The 17,869-nt window shown below is 47.2% G+C and overlaps 1 protein-coding gene across 1 annotated transcript in view; it reads right to left on the reverse strand.

Moving 5' to 3' along the window:
- Positions 1 to 17,622, reverse strand: part of magi2a (membrane associated guanylate kinase, WW and PDZ domain containing 2a) — a 124,118-nt gene extending 106,496 nt beyond the window's left edge. Inside the window, exon 1 of the mRNA XM_067254066.1 lies at positions 17,325 to 17,622. Within this exon, the coding sequence (XP_067110167.1) occupies positions 17,325 to 17,622 (298 nt within the window). The remainder of the gene's footprint in view (positions 1 to 17,324) is intronic.
- Between the last annotated feature and the right edge of the window lie 247 nt (positions 17,623 to 17,869).

Raw genomic sequence — 17,869 nt, forward strand, 5'->3', positions numbered from 1 at the left:
ATGTGTGTGTTTGGGTGTGAGTGTGTGTTCAGGGTCCACCAGAGTCCTTGGTCAAACATTACTTCCGCACAATTGCCCTCTAATTAGATGAGCAGGTTTAATATGTGATTCACCGCTCACCGAGATAGCAGCCCCCCCCCCCCCTCCCCTAGGGCAGTAACCATGGTAATGTGGAAGGCAAAAGCATGATATTGTATTATACAGAACAAAGGAGGTGTTGGATGCTGTATGTAACATCGATGTAAGCACACACACACACCCACACAGGTACATCAGGTGGAGGTTAACACGGTACACACAAGACGGGAAAAAATTACTGTACAGGAGTGTAAGGGTATTTACACACTAATATACATGTGTGTGTGTTCACAAGATGGGAAATATCACTGTGTGTGTGTGTGCGCATGTGAGAGAGAGAGAGAGAGACGGAGCGAGAGAGAGAGAGGGGGCAAGAGAGCAAACGAGAAAGAGAGAGAGAACGCAACAGAGGGGCAGATACATTTATATTCATCTGTGCCTCAGGGGGTCTGAGAGTGAACGGTGTAGGAAAAAAACATATATTGAGCGTGCTGGGTGTTGACCTATTATATATTGAGTGGTTTGGTTTAAAAAGCACACGATTCCTTCAATTTGCATCATCAACCTAGGCCAGACCTGGTAATGATTACAGATTACTAGTGTGATCCTATGCTGATAGAAGGCCTGTGGCTGGTCTTCTGTTGGAAACCTACCAGGGAGGAAGAGGAGGAGAAGGAGGAGGAGAGGGAGAAGGAGGAGAAAGAGTAGGAGTAAGATGAGTAGGACAGGGAGAAGGAGGAGAAAGAGTAGGAGTAAGATGAGTAGGACAGGGAGAAGGAGGAGAAAGAGTAGGAGTAAGATGAGTAGGACAGGGAGAAGGAGGAGAAAGAGTAGGAGTAAGATGAGTAGGACAGGGAGAAGGAGGAGAAAGAGTAGGAGTAAGATGAGTAGGACAGGGAGAAGGAGGAGAAAGAGTAGGAGTAAGATGAGTAGGACAGGGAGAAGGAGGAGAAAGAGTAGGAGTAAGATGAGTAGGACAGGGAGAAGGAGGAGAAAGAGTAGGAGTAAGATGAGTAGGACAGGGAGAAGGAGGAGAAAGAGTAGGAGTAAGATGAGTAGGACAGGGAGAAGGAGGAATTGTTTAGAATACTGTTTTGGCAGGGGCTTGGATGACAGCCAGGAGACTGCATTTGATTATTATGGGGGTGGTGGTGGTATTAGTGTGTGTGTGTGTCTCTCTGTCTTTGTAAGCATAGTCTTTGTGTTTGCATGTGCCTATGAACCATGTTTTAGGTGTGTGTATGTGTGTGTATATGCCTCTATGACACTTACAGCAGAGTGAACCAACAACAGGCTCCAGCAGGGTCTGTCAGTCGGTGGGGGAGATGAGAGCTGGCCTCAGTAAGCACTAAGCACCGACACATGATTACACCAGATGCTCAAACCGACCCATCTACAGCTGCTGATCCCTCAACACGCTCTTACATTGTGAGACGCGAACACACACACACGCATGAGCTGGCATGGCTGGACGTGCACACACACACACACGGGCGTGCACGCATATGCTAGCACGCTGGCACACACGTGGTCGGACATGCACACACACACACACACACACACACACACACACACACACACACACACACAGGAATGGACGTGTTCTTCCCATGCCAAGTCATCGGAGCGCTCTTCAGAGGGAGGGAGGGAGGGAGAAAAAGAGGGAGAGAGGGAGGGAGAAAGAAAGAAAGAGAGGGAGAGAGTAAGTAATAGAAAGAGAGGGAGAGACAGGGAGGGAAAGAAAGGGGAGGGAGAGAGAGATAGAGAACGAGTGGGAGGGAGAAAGGGAAACAGGTGGACGGAGAGAGAAAGAGGAGCAGAGTGGGCAAGACGCAGAGATAGCGGCAGAGAAAGAGAGAGGGAGGAAAAGAGAGAGACAGACAGAGAGACAGACAGAGAGACATGTCAGAGAGGGGCGACTTGAGGCACGCTGTGCTGCTCGCACAAGGCTATGGCTCACATGCCTGTCACTGTGTAGCAATTAATTCCTCTTCAGGGTGTCTTCCTGTACCCTGGTGTGTCCTCGTCCAGCCGCCTGGCAGGGAGGACACTGAGGCCGGCAGGACAGAATCACGCTGCAGACGAGGTGAAGGCAGTCTTTATCTGTCCTATCCCAGGTAAGCTCAAATGAATAGAGGGAAGTGATGGAGAGGAACAAAATGGATTGAAAGTAATTGAGGTGGAGACAGAAGCAGAGAGCAGGAGGAGGAGAGATCCGGACATATAGCTCTGTTTGTCTGACCTTCCTGCCACTCTCAGCACCGCTGGCTCAGAAAGAAACCGACGAAAGTTACAAGAACAGATACAATATTGAGATGGACCGCAGCCATGCCTTACCTCATAACACTGTCTTGCTCTCTCTCCCCTATCTACCTCTCTCTCCTTCTCGCCTTCTATAAACTCCCCCTCTCTCTTCTTATTCCTTTGTCTTCCTCTCCAATTATCTCTCTTTCTCTCTCCTCCCCCCATCACTCCCCCCCCCCGCCGTCTCATCATGCAGAGTTCCTCTCAGTTCAGTCTCCCGAGTGCAGGACTAACTGACTGAATCCCGACATCAACTTCAACTTCAAGTAAAAGGGAGATGAAAGATAACTGGGCCACACACAGACACACAGAGACACACACACAGACACACAAGTCCAATTGCCCACAGAGTCCTCGGTGGCAGACGTAACCCAGTTCCAGTAGCTCTCTACACTAGTAATCCATGACGCCATCCACCCAGGATGCTGACAGGCTCCTCCTGCAGTACCAGCAGCCTCCACTAGAGCTCCACACAGCCCATCCTCCTCAAGATGTGTCCTGACTTAATGCGAAACCTTCAACTTTGTCTCTGACTTTGTGAATATGTCTTTTCCTTAACGAGGAGGGATGGTAATCCTTGCTAAAGAGGACATGCGGTCCTGTTCTCTATTCTGCTCTTGGATGTGCCCCAGAGAGAGCCCTCTCCAGGACTTTAATTGCTTTAAGCCAACATTCAAATCAAATGCAGGGGTGGGTTACTTTTATGTGCTTAGCTAAGGACAATGTAAACAAAGTAAACAAACATTCATGGGTAATCCCAAATACGCTGTCAGTGTACTGTCTAGAGCGAGCGAGAGCGAGCGAGCGAGCGAGCGAGAGAGAGAGAGAGAGAGAGAGAGAGAGAGAGAGAGAGAGAGAGAAAGCGTGTAAAAGAGACAAACAGATTGTTACCAAGTCTTTAGCGTGCAGTGGTAGCACCTGTGGTAGAGAGTTTAGAGGTGCAAATAGGGTATTGCTGTCAATTAAGCCTGGGGTTTGGCATGGCTGTGGGCTGTTTGAATGCTGGGAGGAGAGATCCCGAGCACCTAGTATTCCCATTCCTCAGTCTACTATCACTGCAGTCCTTCCTGGATGCTTCAGTGGTCCACAGTCCAAAAAATGTGTGGATAGCAGCAATCCCAAATAGGCAAAGGAATCACTAACAGGGGAAGGTGTGAATGAGACAGTCCTCCTGCCTTGTCATTCTCTGCTCCCCCCACCAGGGAATTTAACAAGGTCAAAGGTCACGCCACATCAGCCTCCGTCTGTCTACCCAGTGATGAATATCTCACATGCTCAGGCATACATGCTCAAACACACACACACACACACACACACACACACACACACACACACACACACACACACACACACAACTGCAAACACACACATACACTGACACAGACACAACAGGAAACACACACACATACATCTAAGGTAATGTGGGGGAAATGGATGATCCTGAGAGTTCAGAGTCCAGTGGGAAGCCTTGGTGTGGCCAGAGACAAGGTGATCTGTCCTCCTTAAATGTTTCCCGTATTCAGCTGATTCCGCCCCACGCCACCACATAGACGTTTTTCTCCTTGTTGGGGGACAAGACTCCATCCATCTGGTCATCCATCCATCTGTTCATCCATCCATCTGTTCATCCATCCATTCATCTTGACTCCCACCCCGCTAAAAACCCAGTCGGCTCTCTAAAAGCTGGCCCACCCTCTGAGCTCGATGGCATTTCACACACAAACCTCTCTCTTCCAATTAATATCTCTCTCTCATTGTGAAGGTTATTGACATTATGGCCTGCAGTACTCATCAGGGAAGATGGTGTGTTCGAAAGTGAGTCCTGCTGCTCTGACCCCTGCTGAGAGCTCCAATTGATGTTGCAGCCGACCTGGTGGAACCCACACGACAACAAACACAGGAAAAGGCGGAAACCATAACAACATAGAGAAAGGCTGGTTCCCTTTGATTTCTCCAGTAGCTCGACCCAGTGGCTCCAGGGGGAAGGTACTCATGTACCACTTAACAAAGCAAACAGGCGATTAACCTTTCTATAGCCAACGGCAACGGCCTCGGACGACTACGTTTCCCTACATGTGAAGCCAAACGAAGAGGAGTGGCAGGCTCTTAGACCTGTGACGGTCTACTGTCTGCCATGAACACCACCTCGGTCTCTTCATGCAACATGCTTCCTTCTCCAGCGGCCATGACGGCTTCCCGCTCCAGTAGTGGAGGGTCGGGTCTAGACCACAGGCAGTAAACACAGCTGAACCTATGACATCAAGAGAGTGGTAATAACGGTACACTTGACCTGACTATGTGTGAGGTGTGTTCTCTCTAGGACCCTGGCCAGTCCCAGAAGTCCATGTTGGGAGAGGGGTGACAGAGAGGTTCCATCTATTTGTGTGATCTCAATAGCCAGGGACAGAAGTTCAGAACAGCAGTGCATTGTGGGTCAGGTTCGCTCCACTTCTCTTACATACCCCTGCTTGCTGTTAGCAGCACTTGCACATAGGTGTGTGTGCACATACACACACAATTGCTTGGCCTACATTACATAACTGGTTAGTGTGTGTGTGTGTAACATAGTGACAGCAAATTGTTGAGAGGAGAGAGAGAGAGAGAGAGAGAGAGAGAGAGAGAGAGAGAGAGAGAGAGAGAGAGAGGAAAAAAGGGAGAGATAAGAACGTCTTGAGGGACTATTTCCTAACACTGTTGGCGTTGTTGCGGCCCTGTTGAGGTAGTGTGAGGGTGTCAGAGTGAGAAAGGCACTGTTAACACTACATCATGGGCATGCTACTGTTGCAGTGTGACAGAAACAGGGAGGGACAGAGAGAGAGAGAGAGAGAGAGAGAGAGAGAGAGAGAGAGAGAGAGAGAGAGAGAGAGAGAGAGAGGCAGGGAGGGAGGGAGAAACGCAGAGAGAAACAGCAAAAGAAACACGGTGAGTGAGAAAAAGAGAGAGATATTTACAATTAGTCATTTAGCAGACGCTTTTATCCAGAGTGACTTACAGTAAGTACAGGGACATTCCCCCGAGACAAGTAGGGTGAAGTTCCTTGCCCAAGGACACAACGTCATTTGGCACGGCCGGGCATCAAACTAGCAACCTTCTGATTACTAGCCCGATTCCCTAACCGCTCAGCCACCTGACTCCTCCTGACACAGTGTATGATCATGCCTGTGGGTCAGACCCAAACACTGACATGCAAGGTTACACACACACAAACACACACCTATACACAGTGTCTGCACCTTCACACCTCGCGTGTGAGAGTGTCGGGGACATGGCAGCAGAAGAGACAGCCTGGTGACAGCAAGGCAGCAGTGGTACTCAGCAGCACTCAGCACAGCCTTCCACAAGCACAGAGGAGCTAGTACAGTCCCACGGCGGTTAGAGGCCCTCCCTCTATGGAGTCTTTGTGAAGGATAACTAGGTAGTGCATCTCTCATGTCCCATTCAGGTGGGGGAAGAGGAATTGGACTTGTCGTTTAAACAACATGTACAGAACGGTTGAAGCCTACTGCTACTGAATGCTACAAAACAGCTTCGAAGTGTCTGATGCATCACAATGCTTTTGTAAAATGACATTCATCGTTGGCATAACAGTATTTGAGATGAATTCATGCAGGGGGGAACGTTAGAGCGTTGATGGGTACCCCAGAAAACCCCACAGGGTCTGTGTCCTGCATCTCATTGTGTCTCTTTCAATGGCTGTGATGAAGTGAATGGGGGCCAATGGTTTAATAGCTGGTGATGTTGAGGCCGTTGAAAGGAGTGTGATACGATGGAGTCTCCTCAATTGGTTGGCTCAGTGCACGGCCTTTCAGCGGCTAATAGGACTGTGATTGGATCTGCTGTCAATTTTGCCGTCCGATAGGCTTCTCCAGTTTGTTTAGCGTTTAGAACGCGGGGCATTGTGGGCCCCTCGATGAAAAAGGACCCAATTAAACCTTGTGACCCAGATAAGTCAGTGGTGGTAATGGGGACTGCTTTCCTATTATCCTAGACTGGCGTTAGCATGGAGTACATAACCCATTTTCTGGAAGGTACACACTAGGTCCTATGTACACATGCTGTACAGGCATGTACATGTAGCGGCAGGCACACACACACACTCCAAACACACGATAGTTTCTGTGTTACAGTATGTACACTTCCATGCACGCACACACACTGCAGCGGGCACACACACATTTGGTTTTGTTCGAAAAGTACCAACCATGCCAACACAAGTGGGTAGGGTTTGAGGGCATCTATATAAAGCTCTGGCATCTGTAGCTTCTGCCATTCACTAGGTTTTCAATTCATCCGGTGTGATGGTGTTGAGGGTCACTGGACTAGCAAGGAATGGAGGACAGTGGTGCACCTGCTTAGAGCCCGCTTGTTAACATGCAAGGTCAATGTGCCGGCCACTTCCAGTGTGTGTTTGTGTCGTGTCTGACAGTTGACAATCCCCGTGAACTGTGCATCACACTTGAAAAAGGATGGAGAATGTGGAGAATGTTGGGACACAGTATTGGGATGAGACGGGTGTTTTCAAATTACAATGAGGCTTCACTCTTGTTGAGCTAATCCTTTCTGGAGAGTAATTTTCTGACGAGCAATGCACCCTGGGATATCAGGCTCCTCTTGCCAAGGTTTCCCCCAGTCTTCCTCCCATCGCTCTAGCACGTACACACACACACACACACACACACACACACACACACACAAACAAAGCCATAGGCAGGTCTCTTGCATGGGGTCTGTGTGTACAAGAGAGGATAACAGCAAACAGCGAGGAACTGCATTGACAACAACAAAAATATTGTAGTTGGAGGAAGGAAAGGAGCGTAATTGTGTGTGTGAACCTGTTAGAGTGTGTGTGTGAGAGAGAGAGACAGAGAGAGAGAGAGAGAGAGAGAGAGATGAAGATAGAAAATAAGTCGAGGGGATGCTTAGAAATGTGCCCTTTTCCCACGCCTCATTAGAATAACTCTGGCTTCTTTCAAGTTAGAACAATGGTCATCCCATCACTCATAGTAATGCATGCAGAGAAGCCAGCTACCGTTGTGCAGGCTAACCTGCCAAGGCTGAGAGGCAGGAAACCACGCATTTGGCCCCAGATCGCATTATACTAATAGAAACAGGAGGAGAGGATAGGCTGGTCAGGACCCAAAGAGGCATGGCTAGAATTGCATTTTTGTCCCATCGTAAAATGAGGAGGCCACTATATATACACATACAACAAACCTGGGGTGCTGGACATGTAAATGAGAGGGTCTAGGCCCTCCCCCCAGGTCCCCTTCTCATTACACTACTGCTTCAGGGCCTAGGTTTCAGGAAGGGAATGAGTGTAACAGAGAGGGGGCTCTCATTGGAGCCTGCTGAGGCAGGCCACTCCAGCTAGTTAATGCTTGCTTTATATTGTATAGGCTAATGAATGCTACTGAAGCTTCATACTGTATAGGCTACCTATTGCCAGCTCTTTCTGTACAGTCTAACTCATCCTAGCTGTAAGGCTAGCTCTGATATGGTGTGCCAGGTGGGAGATATGCATACAGAAAGTAGGTTTATGAGGAAAGCTTAAGCATGTACAGTTAACATCTTTGTTTGGGGCAGGTAAGACTTTGATGGAGCATTTGGTTGCAGATCTAGAGGTTACAGGTTATTTTTCTCCACTTTGCATAACATTGTCTGCTTAATGAATACATTCTTGTTCTTTTTTCAAACCGCAGAATACCAATGTGATAACAGCATAGCAGAAAACTATAACTAATCCGCAACCAACTGGCCCGGAAAGCTCAAAGCATTTACATACTATGAGCGTGAACAATGCTTTGCAAAACAAAGACAGGGAGAATTATCTTCGGTCGCTGGATAATAGAGAACAGTTGCCAACACATACATATGCTATACTGTAGAGCCTCTACTGTCTCTCAGTTTGAGATCATTCATTTGGCCAACCATGTGTGCCAATGGTAGGTGGTTGTGTGAATGGGGAACCTTGAGTTAATTACTGCTGGTCACAACACTCTTCAACAGTAGTCTTTCTCTTCTAGAATGACTGGAGACACATTCCATTGTAATGACAGGAGAAGTAGCTGTCATTGGGAGAAAGAGGGATGGGAGGAGAGATCGAGAGAGAGAGATGCAGGGAGAAAGACAGAAAGGAAGGAAATGAGAGGAGGGAAGAGCAGAAGAGGGAAGAGCAGAAGAGAGGAGAAGAGAGGAGAGCTTGGATTATCTTAAAAGCACCAAAAAACAGATGTCCTACTTCAGAGAGAAGTATGCAGGAGAGACAGGTCACACACTCCCTTAACCTCAGTCTAATTACTGCATACCTTCTGTTAAACAACACACATTCTAAACAGAGTTATAGAGTGAAGGAATGGTGCCAGTTATAAGACTGGTTCATCTGCCTCACTCGTTCCTCCTCAATATCATTATTATATAACAGTGTCTGTTTTATTGCCCAGTATGGAATACCCCCCAATCTCCTTCCACCTCCACCCTGCTTGTGGTGGGGGGGAGGGGGGGGGCAACATACACCTACAAACACCACACCCACTCCTCTCTTGTAACTGGGTAGAAAAGCATTCGGCACAATCTCTCATCCACCAAACAGTTTGACTCTGAGTGGTATCCTTGTATAGGGACACTGGCAGCCTTAAGAGATCATAAAAATCTGAGCTATGAGATATTCATCATCTGAGAGACCATTTCTATCACGACTGATATTGAAGCTCCAATGCCTAAGGTGTAATACCGGACAAGGAAATGACTTCCCTTCGAATCTCTGTGGGAATCAATATGCTTCTTATTGAAACTAGACACCAAAACATATCCACTTACAAATACAAGACATGACTTGCGTGGGCGGAACATGGTGAGCTTTGTCCCATACCTTTGCCATTGATGGCGTGACACAAAGCATGCCCACTGTGCCATGACAGAACTACAGCAGGAAGCCACCTTCACTGGGACTGATCATTGGTTGCTGCCCTGGTTTGCTTTGACTACTGGTGTCCACACAGAGCTCTACTGAACAACGAGTGCTGCACAACATAACTGCATACCTGAGGAGAACACATAGGCCATGTCCATGGCCCTCAAGTTCATGGGAAGTTCAATGAAAAGCCATTCCTTCTGGCTTTTGGCATGGACGTTGTAGTGGAGATTATCGCCATTCCTAGTTGTCTGATGTCAGCGAGGGGCGGTGTAAGTGCAGGATGCTGAATAAATGACTGAGATGATGGGCTTCTCTTGATACTAGGAAGATATACCTCCTGGGAAGACCTGGGATCTATCTGACATGAACCTTCATCAGAGCACCCATAATGAAGGGCGTCTGGGAAAATGCTTAGCCCTAGCAGCAAATAGACCCAACCCAGCACAGTTCCTCTCATGCTGCTTCTTTTGCCCAGTCTCTCACTCTCCCCTTATACTTCACCCCTCTCCCTCTCCCTCTCCCTCTCCCTCTCCCTCTCCCTCTCCCTCTCCCTCTCCCTCTCCCTCTCCCTCTCCCTCTCCCTCTCCCTCTCCCTCTCCCTCTCCCTCTCCCTCTCCCTCTCCCTCTCCCTCTCCCTCTCCCTCCCTCTCCCTCTCCCTCTCCCTCTCCCTCTCCCTCTCCCTCTCCCTCTCCCTCTCCCTCTCCCTCTCCCTCTCTTAGGATCAGGTCAGTGTGTGTCTCATTCAGTGCCATGCTGTTTCTAAGGCAGTTCTCTCCCCCACTGACTGTTAGGAAGCATGAGTAATGTATGAGAGCCCAGGGACAGCAGGAATCCCCCATCCAGCCCAACCCTGCCCCCCCCCCCCATCCCATCCCCATCCTTCCCCCTGCCTCTGGACTGATTTAGAGATGCTGTGCACCTTCTGACTCTCCATGGAAAACAGGATGGAATATGAAGCGAAAAAAGTGCGATCAAAAGGGAGAGAAAGGGTTTTTGTGGACTCACTTTGGTCCAGGCTGAGGTGAGACTGACCTCTCTACAGGAGAGATCTAGGAGGGGGGGACTGAAAAGGAGCTGAATAATGAAAGAGTATAGAATCACTGTGGGGAGAGAGTGATAAAGATAAAACGCTGTTCAGGGCCTCATCAATGTTCAATAAGACCAGGATAACAAGCTGAGGATACTTTATTGACAGGAGGAAAGAGTCCATGTTGCCCATTTCCACTGTTTCCTTATAAAACCACCAGACAAAGTGAATAGAGCAGTACTGCTCAGGGTTTTAAGTCCCGTCCTCAGAGTACCAATAGGATCCAGAATGCACAGCAGCAAATCAATGTTCTCCTGCATTCTCATTGCAAGGTCTCTTAAGACCTTGATTCTCTTTGACTCTGCCGTAGCATACATACACTATCCCTCTCTCACCCTTAAATACACACACACACACACACACACACACACACACACACACACACACACACACACACACACACACACACACACACACACACACACACACACACACACACACACACACACACACACACACACACACACACACACACACACACACAGGTGAAGGAGTCCTAGTGTGGTAGCATAGAGCTAGTACATCCTCTTTGACTTGATGATGCACAGATACCCAGACTCCCTAGTCTCTCCAGAGCCTGAATTGTTTCATATTGATTGCTCTGTTTTCAATGAATCAGCAAGAACCCTGCGTAGCCAAGGGAGTTTGCTGAATACTATCTCTTTATATTTCTCTCCATCTCTCTCATTCTCTCCCTTTCTTCGTCTCTATCTCTCAGTTGAGGTTAGCCTCTGTTCACCCTCCCCGTTGATTTGAATATTCTCCACTACCAAACACTCATTTACATGCATAGGATTCCAAAGCAGAGATATTACATTTTCACCATACAGAATTTGAACTTTGTCACTGCATTTCTGCTCTGGCCAAAAATCATTTATACACTGGCCAGGAAATCTACAAATTATTGGTAGGTTTCTGTCTCTGATTCATATCATCACTAAATGATTCCGATTCACAATTCCTAGAGGTTTACACTTCTATAATCTACAATCAATGTCACTGTCGATTGTCATGGATGTGTCAGACAGCTTTGACTGGTTCTAATAGTGTCTGTCCTGTGGGCCCACAGTTTAGCCTGGCCAACTCCTGCCTGCCCAGATAGCTTTGATTTGTGTTTGAGAAATAGAAATCTGCTTATCTTTGGGAGAGAGGCTCTTTCATAATGTGTTCATAATAGCAATACGACAAAACAACAACATCAAGCAGCTTTCGGTGTGACCAATCGCATCTCACCGTTGGCACGAGAGCTGCTCGACGACTGAATATCCCAAACGAGAGCCCTGCCTTGTCTTTGTTCACCTCATAAAAAACCCTTTCCTCAGGAAGTGATCTTGTTTACACACCTGCCTCCATATCCCAAACTATTCCGCTAAATAGAATTCCATTTTGACACTAACAGGTCCATCACAATGGATAGCTGTCCTATAGGGCTTTCTTGGCAAGCGTCCAACAGAGCGATGTTCATTACAGATACGATACACCTGGCGTTCCTAAACAGCTTTGCTGATGCTGCGGTTATCTATGAAACCCATGTGACCCCGGGGCGCATGTGAACCTGTAGCACCAAAGGCATGGCCATCTGTCAGAAGTGTTCTGTGGGGCAGCGCCGGCCTGAAGTAGGCCTGACACAGAGGGAGGGCTCACAAAGAGGCAGCTTGCAGATCTGTCTGTTGGGATGAGATAGGAATAGTTTGGCTGAAGGGGACGGTGGTACGATTCAAAACGAGGGTTCGAACTTCTTCTGAAAGAGTGGACACGGTTCTGGGTGGTGAATGAGACAGTCTGAGAACAAATCCATCCTCATCGTGACACAGCCTGTGTTTCAGTGCTAAGGAAAGGTTGACATGTCTTTTCATCAGGACAGTATACCGTTTCCAGATGTACAGTCAGTGAGTCCCATGTCAGCCCACATATGACTGACTGAGCCATGGGTGGATCAGCCAGAGAGCCACAGACAACCTGACGTGCAGAAGGGGTGAAGGGCTTTCACAACAGCACTGGACCTGGCAGCTCTGTGAGGAGCTGTGTCCTTTTAAAACGGATTTGAACGCGTCCTCCGAGGATTCAAACGCATCTCAGTTAAACATGCGAAGAGACCGCTCTGAGGAGACCACCGAGATGGGCGAGGAGGCAGCCTCAGCACCTCAGTGCTGCTGTCAGGTCGACGACGGAAGCAACAGCTGCCGACTCACTCCTGCCTTCTCTACTCTCGGTTGCCGAGGTAACCGACAACACGGGCGCATACTGACTCGCAAACACATGCTGTAGCGTTGCGCGTACACACCCGTACACAGCAACTCTTCGCTCTGAACCGTATGGGTATGAGATATATGACAATAGAACACTTTACACCCACTCCACACAGACGCAAGCCGAAGCTCAGTCTATTGATGGATGTAGTGTCTTCATAGACACAGCCGAGTTTCATGGAGAGAGTTGGACGGCTCAGTGGAACGAACAAGGCATGTCTTTTGTGAGCGTGTGTTTGTGTGTATGTGCGCGCTGTATCATTCCCTCTCCCTGGAGGTCAGGGGGGTGGGGGGGGGGGAGTCAGACAGTGTAAAAACAGCCAACGGTAGCAGGATGTCCCCACCTAGCCTCTCTGAACGCACAGCCCAGTCCCCCTAATGCACTGCATTATTGGAGAAACAGCAGAATAATAACCCCAGACCTACACTACTGGATGGCCTGAATATTTGTGTGTGTAAAAGTCTGTGCGTGCAGTGTTTCCCCTAGGTTTACAGCTTTGGGAGGGGGTGAGGGCGGCGGCGGCGGGGGGGGCGACCATGAGACAGAAATGACATGCCGTCGTGTAAATAAGATAAATAACATAAGGCCATTTAGTTTGTTTCATAAAAGAGCAAGCTATAGACCTGTTTTATAGGAAAGGTAACCTTAAATGACTTATTTTGTGATCTGGTGCTATATATAAAAAACAAATAAACCTGACTTTCCAGGAGGGGCGGGGGGCGTCGTTGGGGGGGCGGGGCACCCCCCTAATATAATGGTAGGGGAAACACTGGCGTGCGTGTGTGTGTGAGAGAGAGAGAGGAGGGGTATGGGTGGGTGTGTGTGTGTAGGAGGAGGAGGGGGGCGGGGCTGTGTGTTCATCTCGATGCGTCTGTCTGTGCTTAGGCTTGTGTTGCTTCCCTTCTCTCTCTGCTATGAAGACAGATGGGTCTGACTCCACAGTGAGGGCACAGGGCACAGCACAGCGTACCTGGTCCTCAGAGACCTCCACCACAGGGACAGGGCACACTGCCCCGGAGAACATCGGCCAGTCCACTCTCACTCTCACACACATCAATCATGCAGTTACAGCAGCATGGAACATTGACCACAGTCTGACAGACACTTCCCTCTCCCGGCAAGGCAGCCAGTTCCATTCCACTCACCTTAGCAGCCACCCCTCCCATAATAGCAGCTTGACCAAAAGACTCATCCTCCTGTAAAATGAGACTACAGCAAACAGCTCTCATCTCATGTGGGATGCTTGGCGGTGAAGGTATGATTGAAAGGTGACACACTAGTCCAGTGATCTGGTGTTGTGGTGAAGTATTTCCACAGATAAACTGTAGCGGAGCCACAAGGGTACTGTATAGGATTGGCCCCCCTCCACCCTCCCGCCACCCTCCCTGCCCTCACCTTCAACCTCGCCCGCCACCCCTTTCGGGCCGCTGGTGCTAAAGAGGGTGCCAGAGGAGTATAGCGATGACTCACTCCTTCTCTCCTCTCTTTCTTTCTTCGAACATGCTCTTGACAGGCACACTGTGGTCAAGCAGAAGGAAGTTTTTACAGTGAAACTCAGTTGAGTTTTCCGATGTTTCCTCCTTGTTAGAGTGGGTAAGGTCATGCTAGCCTGATGCCGAGCTTGTCGCTTCAGGAGCGCTGGCCACTACAGCTTAATGAGTATTTCTGGCTCGGATGCCAAGCACGCACAAACGAAGACCGCCTCAAGCTCAACCTGGAAATGTCTCCTCATACCTGGCAAACCCTTCCCTGTCTGTAAGAAGGGAGTGTATATGTTTTACACTCTATAGTCAGGATTTGTATTTACACTCCCAGTACACACAACACCTCTCTCTTACTAAACTGTGGTCCGTATTCAAATCACAGAACACTGCTATGTTCACTGTCCTTTGACAGCTTTGCCAGGACAGGCTTTAGGAGATGTGAGTGAGCAAGACTGGGAAGGAGTTTGCCTAAGAAGAGAGTTAACCATTTTTTTTTTTATTATTATTGTTGCTTGCTTTTTCCACAGGTACACTTGCACTTATAGTGGTTCATGTTGTTTAATTGTAACTTGTTTAACTACATGCTCTTATGGTTCTTCCCTTTGGCACTTACTTTGGTTGTTCACAATGTGTGCTTCATGTTTTGGCTACTCACGATGTTTTTTGGCTATCTTGTTGTTATGATCAGTGACCTATGCACTTTGTAAAGCTCTCTCTTGGAAGTCGCTTTGGATAAAAGCGTCTGCTAAATGAATAAATGTAAATGTAAACAAACTCTCACCCCTACAGGAGGCCCACATACAAAATGTAACACATACAAACTCCACTGGAGCCACCTGTCTGCAAGTCTGATTTTGTATACAGAATATCTCTTTGCCTGTCTCAAGGGAATTCATTAAAAACCCAGTTGACAATCTCCACTCACTCCATTAATGAGACCTTAATTGTGCCCCACGTTAGGTAATGCAACAATCAGTTGTTGTGGAGATTCTAATTACATCCTGTACAGAGTTGATTGCTGGTGGCAATCTCATCTAATCCTTGCCCAGGGGAATAATAAAGACCTGATATTCTGCTCTGCTTTAGGCGAAGGGACCAGGATAGCACTACTGTACTTAAGATTACACAAGTCATGAAAAATGCAAAGAGAAATTGAAGAGAAACGGAAATGGGGCAGTCGACTATGCTTAATCACACACACACTAGGTCCATCATTAGTATGCCAAACTGATACAGCGTCCAACTTGGACGTGTTATTTCCATCGATGCCCACATTTGAAAAGGCTATGCTTTGTATTGGGAGGGCAGCATACTGTACCATTGGCTTCAACCTTACAGAAGCATTAACAACATGATTGAACAAGAAAAGTCCAATGTATTATTCATAAACGCCATGAACAACCTTTGCAAATCCACCATGCGTGTAAAGCTGGTCAGGTGTTCGGTAAACAGAAAAGAAACTTTGAACTTTCAGCGCTATCTCAGTAAAAAATATTTGTCATAGTTCCTAAATCTGAAATAGGAGAAGTATAAAAAAAATTAAATAACTTGTGGGCTGTGAAGTGCTACCTTATCTGAAAGCAGAACATGCTGTGCTTGTACAGAACAATTTTTATAAGAAATAATAGCATATGAGTTCACTGATGCTGGAAAGATCATGGTTACTCTTAATGGCCGTTGGTCTCTTGTCCATTTGCCGTCTGCTTTAACAGAGGTATTCCTGTTAGCAGCACTTAGCTCAGGGGAAGTCTGTAAATTATGATTATACAAATTACTAACCATGTGTTTTGGGCATTTTACATGGTATCCTCTAACTGTCTAAAGGAAGTATATTGATTTGAGTATTTAATTCAAAAAGAGAGACCTGTGTATGTTTGTGTACAGTATGCATACAAGCATTAGTAGTTACACAGCACCAGAGTGAGAGAGAGATTAATGAACACAAACATGAGAAAACGTCAACAGCTTGAATAATCACTTCAGGGATGTGTCTCAATGAGAGAAAGTGAATATGTGTCCATAGCTATATCTTTCATTTGAGAAAATCCCTTGGGTATGACGCCAGTGCTTGCCAGTCACACAAAGCACAGTGCCCAAGACTTTGATCCAAAGCTTTACTGGATTTAGCTGATTTTTCACCCCAAAGTGGAAAACTACAAATCTCTACCCCTCCCTGCAATGTGAACGTCTCATACACGAGTTCAGAGCATGTGAATTGCATAGGCCTACAGTTTCAGCAATGTTTGGGACAGTAATTGCGAATGAATGTTCATTTTGTTTTGAGCAGGTACAAAATAATGAGAGAAGGCATTGCATCCGGTCGTCATGAAGTTTCAAGCTGTCGACCTTGCCTATGTATCCACGGAAACTGCAAGGTTTCAACACTGATGATTTGCTTAAATTAATGTTGCTGAATTTAGCATGACATGTTATTTTAACACGATCCTCTACCCGCACAAGTAGTGTGCTTAATACTCATTACTGCATGCGTGTCCACTATACAGGGACTATTGCGGACAGCTGCGCGCTAATAAGATAATTACCTGTCACCGACTTCTCAAAAGCGAGTTGATGATGACTTTGACAGCAGTGTGCAATGTAGCCTAACTGACAAAACTAACAAAACTTTCCGTGTGAAAATTATAACTCATCTCAAATCTTAAAACAACGTGCCACACCCACATTTTATATCTGACGCAAACGATAGCTCACACCATTAAAACAATAACTTAACTAATAGCCTGTAAGACACGATATTTGAATGTTTCAGTCGTGGGTTAAACTGATAAACCCACGACTGAAACATTATACAACTTGAGACATTTTACATAATATTTTACAAGACGATCTCCAAACTATCCAATGCACTGTGTGTCATCGCACGTCATCTAAACAACCATCAATTCAATTCAACACTTAAAACAGGGATATACGGTTTGTTAAAAACGTGTCACAATTAACTCTTAACGCACATAACTTTGTTGCACCTTGAGTACATTCAGCAAACGATGGTATAGTAGCCCACAAAAAGAAGTTTGGGATCAAAATGCATTCAGCCGTTTTCAACTTCGGAGACAATGTGAACATTTAAACAACATTATATTGCATTTAAAAGAGTGCATTTTGGGGTCGTGCGTGCACAAAGGCAGGCGCGCCTTTGCAATCTGATAACTGAAAATGATTTTATTTCGCAATCATTTGTCTCACCTTGTTTGACACACTTTAGGCGAAAGGGGTCTTTACAGTGTTTGACCACTGCGTGGACGTCCCTAATGGTCAATCCGGCCACAGGCGTATCATTGACCTCAAGGAGTAGTTCGTCTTGGGACAGTTTGCCGCTCTGGTAGACCACCTTGCCTGGAGTAACCTCACCGATGTAGGCAAACTGTCCATTCTCCGCGCCTCCTTTCAACTCGAACCCGAGCTCTCCTTCTTTATTCCTGCAAAAAACACTCTCGTGGACTTTGTTGGTCCAGTGGTTTTTCTTTTTCAGGTTTTTGGACATGGCTAAACAATTGCTTTCACACGAGAGCACCCATTCATTAAGTTATAGGTCCTGTTCGCGTCCTTAGTTTCGGCTCCCCAGCTAGATGGAGGATAGTTTCAACAGTCGCCAGGGGTAGTATCCATGTCAGCAAAGGACATACAGCAGCTGGCTCAGCCTGCGTTGCTGTACTGCGAGCAGCTCTACACAGTTACAGCCAACTGACCCGGATGTGAAGTCTGGAGGAGGAGAGAGGAAGGCTCTCCCA

This window comes from Osmerus mordax, chromosome 17 (genome assembly GCF_038355195.1).
Source record: "Osmerus mordax isolate fOsmMor3 chromosome 17, fOsmMor3.pri, whole genome shotgun sequence".
NCBI lineage: Eukaryota > Metazoa > Chordata > Actinopteri > Osmeriformes > Osmeridae > Osmerus > Osmerus mordax.